This window comes from Callospermophilus lateralis, chromosome 3 (genome assembly GCF_048772815.1).
Source record: "Callospermophilus lateralis isolate mCalLat2 chromosome 3, mCalLat2.hap1, whole genome shotgun sequence".
In the NCBI taxonomy this organism is placed as follows: domain Eukaryota; kingdom Metazoa; phylum Chordata; class Mammalia; order Rodentia; family Sciuridae; genus Callospermophilus; species Callospermophilus lateralis.
The window spans coordinates 108,095,486-108,107,761 of NC_135307.1; the positions used below are offsets into that span (position 1 = coordinate 108,095,486).

Below are 12,276 nucleotides of genomic sequence, written 5' to 3' on the forward strand. Positions count from 1 at the left end.
CAGTGTCGGTCATTTCCCTTCCAGGGGACCATACCAGGATGCAGGAAGTTTCAGCTTCCTGATTCTGGGGCCCCTGTGTGATGGAATTTGGAAGGAGAATATGTGGGACACATGAGACATACCTGGCTCCATTAGGGGGTCATCCTCTGAGCCCCTCTCTGGGGCTGGGCTGAGAATGCATATGTTCTGCTCCTGCTCTGAAGGAGAGAGGTGAGTCCATCAAAGGCACTCTGTCTTCCCCTCTCCACCAGGCCTCCTACCAGGTGGTAGGTGCAAGCTCTTGAGGGGAAGGGTATCGCATCTTCACCTCAGGTTCCTTTGCAGGGGAAGTCAGTGAGATAGAGGGCTCCTGTTATGGAGCTACTGAGTGGAAACAGCTCTGCTATTGAGGGGTGTGGCAAAGAAATGGGAGCAGAGGCCCTTTCAGCATATTGGGTGGAAAAAGTTCTATTTAAATATTTCCACATTCCCAGTTGACCCTACTGAGAAAGGTAGGCAAGAGCAGCCTGGTGCCACCTCCCACAGTCCTTTCCCTGTTCACTGCCTTTACCTACGTCTCTTACTCATCACCCAACCTCTCTCCAGGGCAAGCCTACAATCAAGCTGCTGTTTACCAGACATCTGCTGTGCTAAGAGCTTAACATGGGTCATCATCTCATTTATTTGAGAGGGTCTCCCTATGTTGCCCAGGCTGGCCTTTAATTCCTGCTCTCCGGCCATCCTCCAGCCTCAGCCTCAGCCTCAGCCTCCTAAGTAACTGGGTCTGTCTATAGGTGTGCACCTGGCTTTGCTCAATTGTTATACACTCTCCTGAAGGAGGTGTGGTTTTTCTTTTTTCTTTTTTTTTTTTTTTTTTTTTGGTGGCACATGGGAATCACATATACTGGCCAGCTCTCTACCACTGAGCTACATTCCCAGGCCTGGGAGGCATATTATTTCTATTTTGCACGTAAGCAAAGGTCTACACAGAGAGAGAGAGAGAGAATTTTAATATGTATTTTTTAGTTTTCAGCGGACACAACGTCTTTGTATGTGGTGCTGAGGATAGAACTCATGCCAGGCGAGCGCGCTACAGCTTGAGCCACATCCCCAGCCCAAGGTCTACACAGTTTCTGATACCATTCTGACTGATCTCCAGAGTAGAGCCTGGGTTCCTAAATTACCTCTTCCCTGTAAAATGTCCCTAGAACGGTTAAGGTTGAAAAATATGAATGGAGGGATGGAAGAAAAAAATGAATGAAGGGGCCTGTGGATTCTGGGGAAAGGGGACGACAAAGCTGTACTGACCCACGTCTTACCCAGGCATAGTCTCAGCTGGAGTCTCCAGGCCGTGCTCCCAAAGGTCAGGCTGAAAGGAGGGTAGGAGACGGGGCGGCCTGGTCCAGGGGAATGGAACCTCCGGAGATCGTCCGCTGGGCAGACGCCTCCGCCCAAGCCAGGCGCCACAGACTGGAGTCCTTAGTAGACGCTCAACAAAGAACAGGTGAAATTTTGGCTTGCCCGCGTACCTGGCTGTCGGGCGTTCAGTAAATATTTGACAAACCGATGACTCTCTGCTGAGGGTTCCTCCCCCTGCGCTGTACCGAAGGGGCGGGGCGGCGTTAGGCTACCTCCAGCCCGCACCCAGCCTAATCTTGTCGACTCAGGACTGCGCAGTGCTGGGGACGCCCCGGGCAGGGTCTGGGGCGGGGCCTGAGGGCTCGAAGGGCGGGGCGGCCGCGCAGGGTCCGCGGGCGGCTACCCCGGGGCTCGCGCTCGGAGCAGTACTTGAGGAGCGGACGCAGCCGGTGCCCGGGCGCGGATGCTGGAAGTTCGCATCCCGTCGGTGGGGCCCGAGGCCGAGGGGCCCAGGCAGAGCCCAGAGAAAGGACACATGGTGAGCAGAACCACTAGTTGGAAAGGGGCGCAGGGATCCGCCGAATTTCTCTACGCCCAGAGCAATAGGGACCTATAGTTCCAGGTCGGGTTCCCATCACAGTCCCGGGATACCCCGACTTGGGGGTTTCGGAACTGCTTGGATTAGCCGGCCTCCAGGTGGTGGCTTGCGCTCTTGGGGGAACGCGTGGAGCAGAGGGGAGGGTCTGCCAGCTTTTTCTCCTGGGTGTTTGGCGAGGCAGGAGATTATCCGGAGAGCGTCTGCGCTCCAAGTCCGCTTTGTGCCTTTGAGCGCGGGAGGGTGGGGGCGTCGCTGAGAGCTGGCCTCGCAGCATCCTGCCGCGGAGCCTCATGCGCACCTCTCCCCGCCAGGTGTTCCGAGTGGAGGTGCTGTGTAGCGGGCGCAGACACACGGTGCCAAGGCGCTACAGCGAGTTCCATGCACTGCACAAACGGGTGAGGCGGCGCAGACAATCGACTGATCCCGGTCCAACCCCTGGGTGGAAGGCTGAAGAGCTCTAGTCCCAGCCTCAGCCACCCGCATTACTACCCGAGCATCTGAAGGCCGCAGATTCTAGACAGACTGCCCACTGGCTGCAAGGTCCCGTGTGGAGAGAGCGCAAAGGGGCCGATTCCAGCTCACACTTACCTTATCCCTGTGTGCCCACCCCGCTTACAGGCGACCCTCACCCTTGTCCCAATCACCACTCACTAGGGTAGGGCCTGGAGAGGGGTCCAGAGAGGACTCTTGTCTAGGCTCAAGTGGGTTTAAGGGGCTCTGTTGGGATACGTGATGGCGCCTCTGTAACCTCCCGGCAGATCAAGAAACTGTACAAAGTGCCTGACTTCCCATCAAAACGCCTGCCCAACTGGAGGACCAGAGGATTGGAACAGCGCCGGCAGGGCTTGGAGGCCTATATCCAGGTGTGCGAGGGGCATATTCTTTTGCCTCCAGCCTGCTGGACGAGGGGTGTCACCCAGATAGAAAGCAGTGATATGGGAGGGCTCTCACAACTTGGGGGTTGTTCACTACCCCAGCCTCAATTTTCTAAACAGTCATGAGTTCCAATATCCCTCACTGGATTGTTGAAAGGATTGAGTGAGGCAAGCAGAGGGCAGGTAATCCCAACTCAATGAAAGCTAGTTCCCTTCCTTTCCAGGGTAAATTCTGAGGCATCCTTATGGTGCAATACCAGTGGAGGTTCTTGCCCACAACAGTGATGTGTGACTGCAGGCTGGACCACTTTAGTGGGCCCTAACCTGTGCAATCATACAGGGCCGAGCACTCAAAAGAGTCTTGTTCTGCTCTCACCTCCTTGAACTTCTTACTTGGAACTAAGTGTCTCACATTCTCATTTGCACTGGGCTGTGTAAATTAGTAGCTGGGTCTAATTATGGTTTCCTCTGACCTCCTTTCTAGGGCATCCTGTACCTGAACCAGGATGTGCCCAAGGAGTTACTGGAATTCCTGAGACTCCGCCACTTCCCCACTGACCCCAAGACCAGTAGCTGGGGGTAAGATGTTCAGGGAGGGTGTTCAGGGAGGGCAGGGACTCTTGGCAGCAAGCAAGTGAGGAAAGTTTTTCAGGGTTAGCCCTCTTTCTTCTCACATCTTCCAGGCCCTGGCTTGCCTGGTTCTGTCTCTGGGAGACATGACCTCCCTTATCAGCTTTCTTGACCCTGGTGGAGGGGCTGTTTTTTGGACAGCCTTAGTTACACCAGCTACCTCTACCTCCGGAACTGGCTTGTTACAAATAGAAGCAGTGGTCCCCGGGGACTGAAGTTCTGGGCTGTCTCTACCCCACCCTCACCTCCCAGCCATCCCCAGGCAGCTTACAGTGTCTCTCTTCTTTTCAGCACCCTGGGGGAATTCCTGCTTAGGGACAGCAGGCAAGTCAAAGCCCTGGCCTGCCTACCTCCTGCTGCCCCCTGGTGGCTGCATAGTAGGAGGTGGGCCTGCAGCCTGGGGCCAGTCCTGTCCCTGTGGTCCAGGTTTTCCCTGCTGATGCCTCCTGAACCCATTTCCTACTCACCGTTTCCTTTGTGGGTCTTTGGTGATCTCAGTCCTTAGTCTCCACTCCATATGGGATTTTGCCCTGCCTTCTCTCCAGCCCCCACAGCTCATGACCCTTTCTTCCCAGCTCACAGCTGCACCACCGGCCTGTCATCAGCTTTTGCATGGATCCATACATTTCCACTCCTTCTCCAGGTTAGGAGGTGCCTGACCCATGGTGTGCATTTAGGGCTTGGGTACCAGGGCCGGGTGGGTATGGGCCTACTATTTCTCTGCTCCTGGGACCTTCAGGTAGCACCTCCCTCAGATCTCTTTGGAGCCACTACCTGCTGCTCCTCTAACCCTGTAGCCTGCTTTGCAGACACTAGTGAAATAAGCTTAGCTCCCTAAGTCTGCATTCCCTAGTGGCCTGGTTTTACCAAGCTGATGTGTGGTGTAAACAGATTGTGGCCAGGGAATGCCAATGCCTCATTTGGGTGGACAGCTGATATCTGCCACCTTGGCAAGGGCTCTATTCCCAAGAGCGGCAGAAGCTGTGACAAAAAAAAAGAAAAAGAAAAAGCTTAAGAAGCCACAGACCTGAAGACGGCCCGTCTCACACCACTCCCCACCCTCTACCATTTTATTTTATCCTAGAGCTTCTGCCAGATGTGGTGGTGAACGGTGTGCTCCAGGGCCTCTATGGATTCAGTACCAGCCCAGCATCAGCCCAGGCAACACTGGACTGTTACCCAGCTCCTCTGCCACCTATGCCTTGATCAGCCCAGAAGCCTTTGGGCCACCTGTCAGGAGTCATGTGCCTGTCCTGAATTTCATATAAGCAACTAGGGCTGGGTCCTCCTTTGGACTAGACCTAGGACTTAACTACTCTAAACGCAGCTTGCACTGGCAGCTGGGGTGGTAGAATTCAGGTGCTCTTAGAGCCTAGGGGCAAAGGCAAGGCCATGGAGTTGAGGAATAAAGAGAGGAGTCAATTTGGAATAGATTGAGAAGGTACAGTTGTAGCTGTATTTCTTAACCTAGACCAGAAGATGGCAAGGGTAGTAAAGGCTTAGACATAGATCAAGTTCAGAAGCCAGTATTTTATGGGTAGTATCTAGGTACAGGTTCAGGCAGGAGATAAGGAAGGAAGCACCTTTACAGTTATAAGAGATCCTCGACATGTTGGGATGCACACTTGGGGAATGTAGTACAGGTTCAAGAACCCAGCCCACACGCAGATTATAAAAACAACAACAACAACAACAAAAAAAAACCCACTTTTTTTTTAATTGGTCAGCATTTTGTTACAAAATTGGGCCTATGGAATGTGAGGGGAGTGGGTCCGCTCCATCAGATGCTGGCCCCTAGGGCCAGTGCAGCATGGAGCCCTGTGACGGGGTACCTTTTCCCTAGTGAGGGCAACAGGGCCTGCACAGGGGGTTGCTCAGAGGGATATGGTCCCTGGGGCCCTACTCCTTGGCGATGGCAAAGGGCTTCTCTACCTCGATCTTGCCACAGTCTGCAATGATTACATCTTTCAGGGGCTTGTCCCGACTGTCTGTCTTGGTGCTCTCTACCTTCCGCACCACCTCCTGAAAAAGAAAGGTGGTAACAGTAGGGCAGGATAGTCATGAGGTCTACCAATGGGCAACAGGTCTCAGGAGGGCTGAGACCCATATGGGATCAACAGCATATAAACATGGAGGCACCAAAATTCTACTGAATATATGGCTAGGGTGCCAGGCCAGGGTGGGAAAAATAGATTTGACAATGAGTGGATGCAAGAGTTTTGTTCAGGACCATATTGGGCAAAGGATAAGGAGGAAGAAGGGAGTGGCCAGGGAGCAAGGTACCAAGTAAATCCTCAGGGACATCATGTTCAGATGTATCCTATACAGTTCAGGATGGGAGTCTGCACAACCTTGCCTGAGTGATGGAATGGGTGATCCTGCAGTTGAGTAGCTTCTACAAGGCCTCCTGTCTAGGGCCCAGAGGGATTTAGAATGGTGGGGGGATAGAGGTGCTCTTCTTTTTGGTTGAAATGGAGTCTTGCTATGTTGCCTAGGCTGGCCTCAAACTCTTAGTCTCAGTGATCCTCTCTTCTCAGCCTCCCAAGTAGCTGGGACTATAGTTATGTGCTCCAGCACCCAGCCAGGCTGTTTTATCTTTTTTATTTATTTGTTTATTTAATTATTGGTTCTAGGGATTGAATCCAGGGGTGCGTAACCACCAAGCCACATCCCCAGGCCATTTTTATGTTTTATTTAGAGACAGGGTCTCGCTAAGTTGCTTAAGACTCACTAAGTTGCCGAGGCTGGCTTTGAACTCATGATCCTCCTGCCTCAGCCTTCTGAGTAGCTGGGATTACAGGTGTGCACCACGGTGCCTGGCCAGGCTACCTATTTTTGAATGTTCTCTCCAGACATGAGCACTGGTCTGAATCTGTGGCATTGGGTCTTTTGTGAATAGATAAAATTCATGGAGCCCCTGCCCCAGGGTTTGGGCTGAATCCCTGGTGAGAACTGTCCAGGTTTAGCCCCTGCCTCCAGAACTTACCATGCCCTCTAAAACTTTGCCAAACACTACATGTTTGCCATCTAGCCAGGCGGTCTTGACTGTAGTAATGAAGAACTGGGAGCCGTTGGTGTCTTTACCAGCGTTGGCCATGCTCACCCAGCCAGGCCCATAATGTTTCAGCTTGAAGTTTTCATCGGGGAAGCGCTCACCATAGATGCTCTTTCCTGAGAAAAGAAAAGAAGATGGGGGATCTGGGTTGGCCTAAACCAGGCAGACCTTTCGGGTGAGGATTTGAGGGGTATAACCAGTCCTCTGAACCAGTCCAGGCTAGAGAGGTACATAAAGACATAAAAGCTGACCCCTTCTTGTCCTTTATCCTAGAGCCAAACCATGTAGACTGAAAGCAAACAAGGCATCAGGACAGGCTGATTTAGTGACCAGCGTACAGTAAGGATCGTTTTAACGCTTTTAACTAAGGTACATATTATTAGCTACCCTTGGCTGTAACCTCAGGCCTGCATGGACAGCCTTTGGTGGACAGAACTTTCCTAAGAATAAAAAAGACAGGAAAGACATAGTTGCAAAGTAGAAACAGGACAGAGATGAGTGTGGAGGGAACCAGGGCAGGCAAAAGATATGGCTGCCATTTGAGTTCTGCAGAGTAAAGAATTCCTTATCAATGAAATGAGCATAAAATAAAAGATGCTTATGAATTATGAATATGTGTCATGTGTCTGTCCATATGGGGGTTGGGGCCAGGTACATGACAAAGGGACCGGATCCACAGTCTATATACCACTTCTGAGACCCTAGTTTCAAAGATGGTTCCAGGAAAACAATGGAACCCTCTTTCTCTCAGTCACTCTTGGAGATTCATACTGTGCATCTACAGGCTCAAGGCCTTGAGAAACCCAGCATTAAAAAAGCCATTTTCCTTGTTTGACCTGATACCATTTGATTCCCTTGTACATGACAAACCGTTTCTATTCTCAATGCACCTGTGTTTGTCCTGTGGTTCCAAATGATGGAACCGGCTGAAAACTGCCCTAGATAAGGCCGACCAGGGAGATGTTGCTGATTGTGTAGCAGCCAGGAAGACCAAGAATGACTGGACCAGCTGATGGGGAAGAAGTGTTTTGGTCTGTGTTCCACCCCTCACTCCCACACCAGGCAGAGACTAGACTGCTACAATCCTGCAGTGACTCCTGGCTGAGATGTTCCCACTTGAAGATCCTTTTTATAAGTCTCAACCAACTGTAAGATTTCAATTATTGCTGCTACCCAGAAAATCTCCAAATCTATATCCTTTATCTCCAACTACTTTCCCAAGATACAAGGAATTCCAAACTCAAAGGGTTAGGTCCAACATCCATCATCATCCTTCTCTCTAGATCACTTATTCTTCAGAAATTTTTCCTGTGCACATTGCTTGATACTGTCTCTATCCGCACCCCCCCTCCCCAAATTTACTCATCCTTTTCTTCATCCCTGCAGCCCTCACTGCAATAATAGCCAATGCCTGGAGTGTGGACAGGGTGTGCCAGAAACTGCTCTAAGCATCTGTCAGCAAACCACCCCATGAGGCAGGATAACAACTCTGTTTCAAAGATGAAGAAGCTAAGATGCAGAAAGGTTAAAGGAAGCACAGAAGCTGGAATTCAAACCAAGGAGTTTCTGCTCTGACCCACTAGGCTATAATCTGCAAGGGTTTGGGTCCCAAGCCACCCTGCTGAGCACAGCTGCACCAATTCCTCAGCAGTCAGCTAGCTCTTGGCTCTACAGAGTAAATCCTGTCACATCATTTCCCCTCAAATCTTTTGTGCATGGGTATTGCTTCCATTCAAGCCTTTAGCAGGTCCCCACTCCTTAGAGCACGAAGCCCAAGTGCCTGGCCATAACACACCTCTCTGCACCCTGATGTATGCTCTAATTCCACTTTTACTACCCCCCCCCCCCTTTGTGAAGCTCCTGCCTCGGAACAGGGTGGGACTCAGTCCTCATCCCTACCTCTTCTCTATCCACCTAGGACCCTTGCTCAAATCTTCCCTCATGTTCACAAGGCCATTTCCTGATTACCTTGGCATCCAGTGCCTCCTGTTTGTCAACACTTCAACAATGGCTGACCCTCCTGGGCATTCACCACACTCCAGGCACTTAACACTCAGGATCTCACCTAATTCTTCCAGCCCTATGCTCCCCCACTCCCATTACAGAAGAGGAAACAGGAGCTCCAAGGTGTCATTTGCCTGAGCTCACAAGGTAAAAAGGTGGCAGACATTGGATCAAAAATGACCATGTCTGACTCACAAAAACAATTTATATATCCTGCTTTGTGCCCTGTTATCCACTTGCTGCATTGAGTTCCTTCTGTTCTTACTTAAATCTTATGTTGCTATGTAGCTTTCAGAGTTTCTTCTAGAAAGACAATGACAAACAAGTTGAGGACAGAGTCTGAGTCCTAAAAGCTGTATATGTCCCACTTGGAAATTTTCAGGTACAAAAAGGGAGCTGATGTCCTGCTGATCTTCATGTCTTCAGCCCTTTCCCTGTGGTCTGAGGGAACAGCTGGATGGGTCCCCAAGCACAGTAAGACCCATGGGTTAGTCCAGGTATCTGTCTTTCTGTCCTGTGCAAACAGGTAATGCAGAGGTCTCTGGTGGGAAAGCACAAAGGAAAGAACACCTCTCACCCTTGCTGGGGCTTCCAAGGTAGTACATACCTGATCTGGAAATGCTCCCCACAAGTCTTCATTTTGCTGCCACCTCCTTACCCACTCCAAAAGTATAGAGGCGTGGTGGGGAGAAAAGTCACCAGGCTACAGGCCTGTATCAGCAGTATGCACAGGGAAAAGATCCTCTTAGGCCCACCTAACCCCCATCACTCTCTCTCCTTTGTACTGGTCCACTTTGCAGATGCAGCTGTTCTCAATGCAAGTTAAGTGGCCTGCTCCTGGAGCTAGGGAAGGAAGGGACCTTGTTTGTCTGGCACAGCCTGACCCTTCTACCTGGGAAACTAAACTTGACAGATCCCTCTTCCCAGAAGACTTGAGGTTACCTCCTGTGCCATCTCCCCTTGTGAAGTCTCCACCCTGGATCATGAAGTCCTTGATCACACGATGGAATTTGCTGTTTTTGTATCCAAATCCTTTCTAAAAAAAGGAATGAGAAAGCAAAGAGATGATATGAGACATCATATAGGCAGACATCAAATAAGCCCTGCAAGAACCAAGCCCACAATTCTTGCTCACAGAAGTGGCCCCATTATTGGCCACATTCATCATTCAACATGCTACTGAGTGAGTAGTAACTGCAAGCCAGACCCAGAGTGCACAGACCCAGTAACTGCCAAGACTCCATCTTCCTCTGCCTTTGTACAGTTGCCAGACTTGATACAATTCTATTTCATAGAATGCCTATCCCCTCTTTTCTTGTAACCACAAGATCAGACAGAAGGAAACAGAGACCAAGGAAAAAAGTCATCTGCTAGTTGAACTCAAAGTTGAAATACAAACTTCATTAAAGGGGTTGTGCCTTCAAACACTGTGCAATATTCCAGGATAAAATATTCCTTATTCTTACAATATAGATACAGCAATATGAGGACAAAGGATGTAGCTCAGTGGGTAGAGCACTTGCCTAGCATGTGCCAGGCCCTGGGTTCAATTCCTGGTATTGTAAAAAAATGAAGACAAAAAAACAAACCTCCTATAGCAGGATATGGTGGCACATGCCTGTGACTATCAGCAACTTGGGAGGCTGTAGAAACACAGTTTGAGGACAGCCTGTGCAACCTAATGAGACCGCCCCCGCAATCTCAAAATAAAATTTAAAAGGGCTGGGAATATAACTCCTATGGCCCACTACTGGGTTCAATCCCCAGTACTGGGAGAAAAAAAATGAAAATACTAGGTTCCCATGGCCATAGTCAACTGGCCCTCAGAGAGGGCTACTGCTTCAAATGGGCTGCATTCTGCTGCCATTCCTACTGCAAGAGTTGACAACTTCTGCACCAGCCACTTACCTCTCCCGTGGCTAAGGCCACAAAATTATCCACTGTTTTTGGAACAGTCTTTCCAAAAAGACCGAAGACCACCCGGCCTACATCTTCATCTCCAATTCGAAGGTCAAAATACACCTAAGAAAAAGAACCATTTTAAATTTAGCCCCTTTAAAGGACCTTAGTTGGGAAGGGAGGGCCCAAGAAGCTCCTCTGAGGACGGGAAAGGGCAGTCATTTAAAGCAGTGGAGGCAAAACCCTGTGAAGTTCCAAACCCTAAATGTGTTTGTTTGCACGCCCCATGATCTCCAATCTTTACTCTAAATAAACAATGGGCCCAGATTCTAGATATTCACATAAAAAAGAAGAAAGCCACATAAGGGGCTTGCAAGTTTACCATGCAAATTTAAGCTGTAATTTCTCTGTTGTGTTTTGTAACTGGAAGTGGCTAAAATTTTACAAGGAGAAAGGATTCGTCGGATTTGATCTTTCACCATTTCTTCAGCACCGCAAGGTTATATGCAAAAGGGCTGCTCCAGTGGCGGCAGCAGCTGGGCATCCCCGGCTGCAGTTAACTTCCCGGGTCAGGGTGGGGTTGGGGATTTGGGGAGGGTCCGGATCATTCTTTGGTCTGGATGGCACAGACGCCATAAGGACAAAGACACTAGAAGCCAAGGGTCGAACTCCCGGGCCCTAAATGCTCCGGGAACCACTGGCCAGCGACGGGATCCCAGGAGGTGGAGCGCAGGCCGCGCCAGGCAGGGCCGGAGAGGCGCGCACGGACCTTGACGGTGACTTTAGGCCCCTTCTTCTTCTCATCCGCCACAGAGGGTCCTGGCAGCAGTAGGAAGAAGACCGAGCCCACGATGAGGGCGGCGGCGAAGAGCACCTTCATGTTCCGCTCCGAGAGGCGCAGCATCCACCGGCAGGAGCGAACGCGGCCCGGGCAGCCAGGGCCGGAAGAGGGTGGGGACGCGGCGGCGTGGGCCGGCGCGGCCACGGAGCGGGGGGGCCCGGGGCTGCTCGCAGCCTCTGAGCCAGGGGCGGGCGCCGCTTCCCCCCCTCCGCCTCGGCGCCAGGTAGTAAGTCCCCCGGGGGGCGGGGCCGGCGGGCCGGCGAGGACGCGGGCTTGTGGGTGGCTGCCACGTTATTGCTCCCTCATTGGGTTCCCAGCTCGTCCCCCTAGCTGCTGGAAGGCGGTGGGCGGAAGGTGATGCCGGGAGAGCGCGGGGATTGGTCTCCGAAGAGACTACAGGCCCCGGCATGCCGAGCGTGCAGGGCGGAGTGCGGTGTCCGGAAGACGGTGGCCTGGACCGGGACCGAGGAGTCTCACAGTTGGTGCGGGTCGGCAGAGCGTCGGGCGCTACCAAGTTTGTTTTCAGCGTGGTAGCTTCCAAAAACCCAGGGCACATTTATTCTCACACCGTCATCTTCTACAGCTTCTACTTGTCTTGTAGAACTTGCTTCAAAACCGAAGTAGGTTTTTACTTGGAGTGTGTCACTTTAGTCTGTCATTTTTCTCTACCTTCTTTAGTTGTGCGCTTACTTACTCATATTGCAGTATGAGTCAATGCACACTCCACTGTACTCTGGTTCTTAACTTTTCTTTGCATGCTTTCCAAAACAGACCACAATCCCCGCCCCCCCACAGTGTTGTAACGGACTGTATTGCACTGGATACATCGTATTCACCTTCCTTATTGCTGGTGCTCAAACTGATGGTTGGGGTAGCTTCGTATTAGTATTAAGGTGGGAAATATATGCAAAGGCCTGAGAGAGACATCTTGACTTTTCCAGAGGCCTTCATGAAGGTCACAGTCATTAGATGCCGCCTCTGGAATATTCAAGGTTGTAAAAGAAGCTTGGTGTTGTTCCAATCTACAATATAAGGT

At 51.1% G+C, this 12,276-nt stretch overlaps 2 protein-coding genes across 4 annotated transcripts; one reads left to right on the top strand and one right to left on the bottom strand.

Annotated features, from left to right (window-relative positions):
• The first annotated feature begins 1,798 nt into the window (after positions 1–1,798).
• On the top strand, positions 1,799–7,073 carry Snx22 (sorting nexin 22). Of its 3 annotated transcripts, XM_076850926.1 has the most exons (7): positions 1,799–1,876; positions 2,248–2,331; positions 2,695–2,799; positions 3,296–3,390; positions 3,733–3,765; positions 4,017–4,084; positions 4,526–7,073. In XM_076850926.1, exons 1-7 carry the CDS (start codon positions 1,802–1,804, stop codon positions 4,645–4,647), a joined length of 582 nt encoding a protein of 193 aa, XP_076707041.1. In that variant the 5' UTR covers positions 1,799–1,801; the 3' UTR covers positions 4,648–7,073. The 3 variants fall into 3 exon arrangements, with proteins under 3 accessions (XP_076707041.1, XP_076707042.1, XP_076707043.1); XM_076850927.1 differs by lacking the exon at positions 3,733–3,765; XM_076850928.1 differs by lacking the exons at positions 2,695–2,799; positions 3,733–3,765.
• Positions 5,139–11,471, bottom strand: Ppib (peptidylprolyl isomerase B). Its single transcript, XM_076850925.1, has 5 exons — positions 11,169–11,471; positions 10,409–10,522; positions 9,443–9,536; positions 6,428–6,612; positions 5,139–5,463 (listed from the first exon to the last, which is right to left on the bottom strand). The coding sequence occupies exons 1-5, from the start codon at positions 11,301–11,303 to the stop codon at positions 5,341–5,343; spliced, it is 651 nt and encodes a 216-aa protein (XP_076707040.1). The 5' UTR covers positions 11,304–11,471; the 3' UTR covers positions 5,139–5,340.
• Between the last annotated feature and the right edge of the window lie 805 nt (positions 11,472–12,276).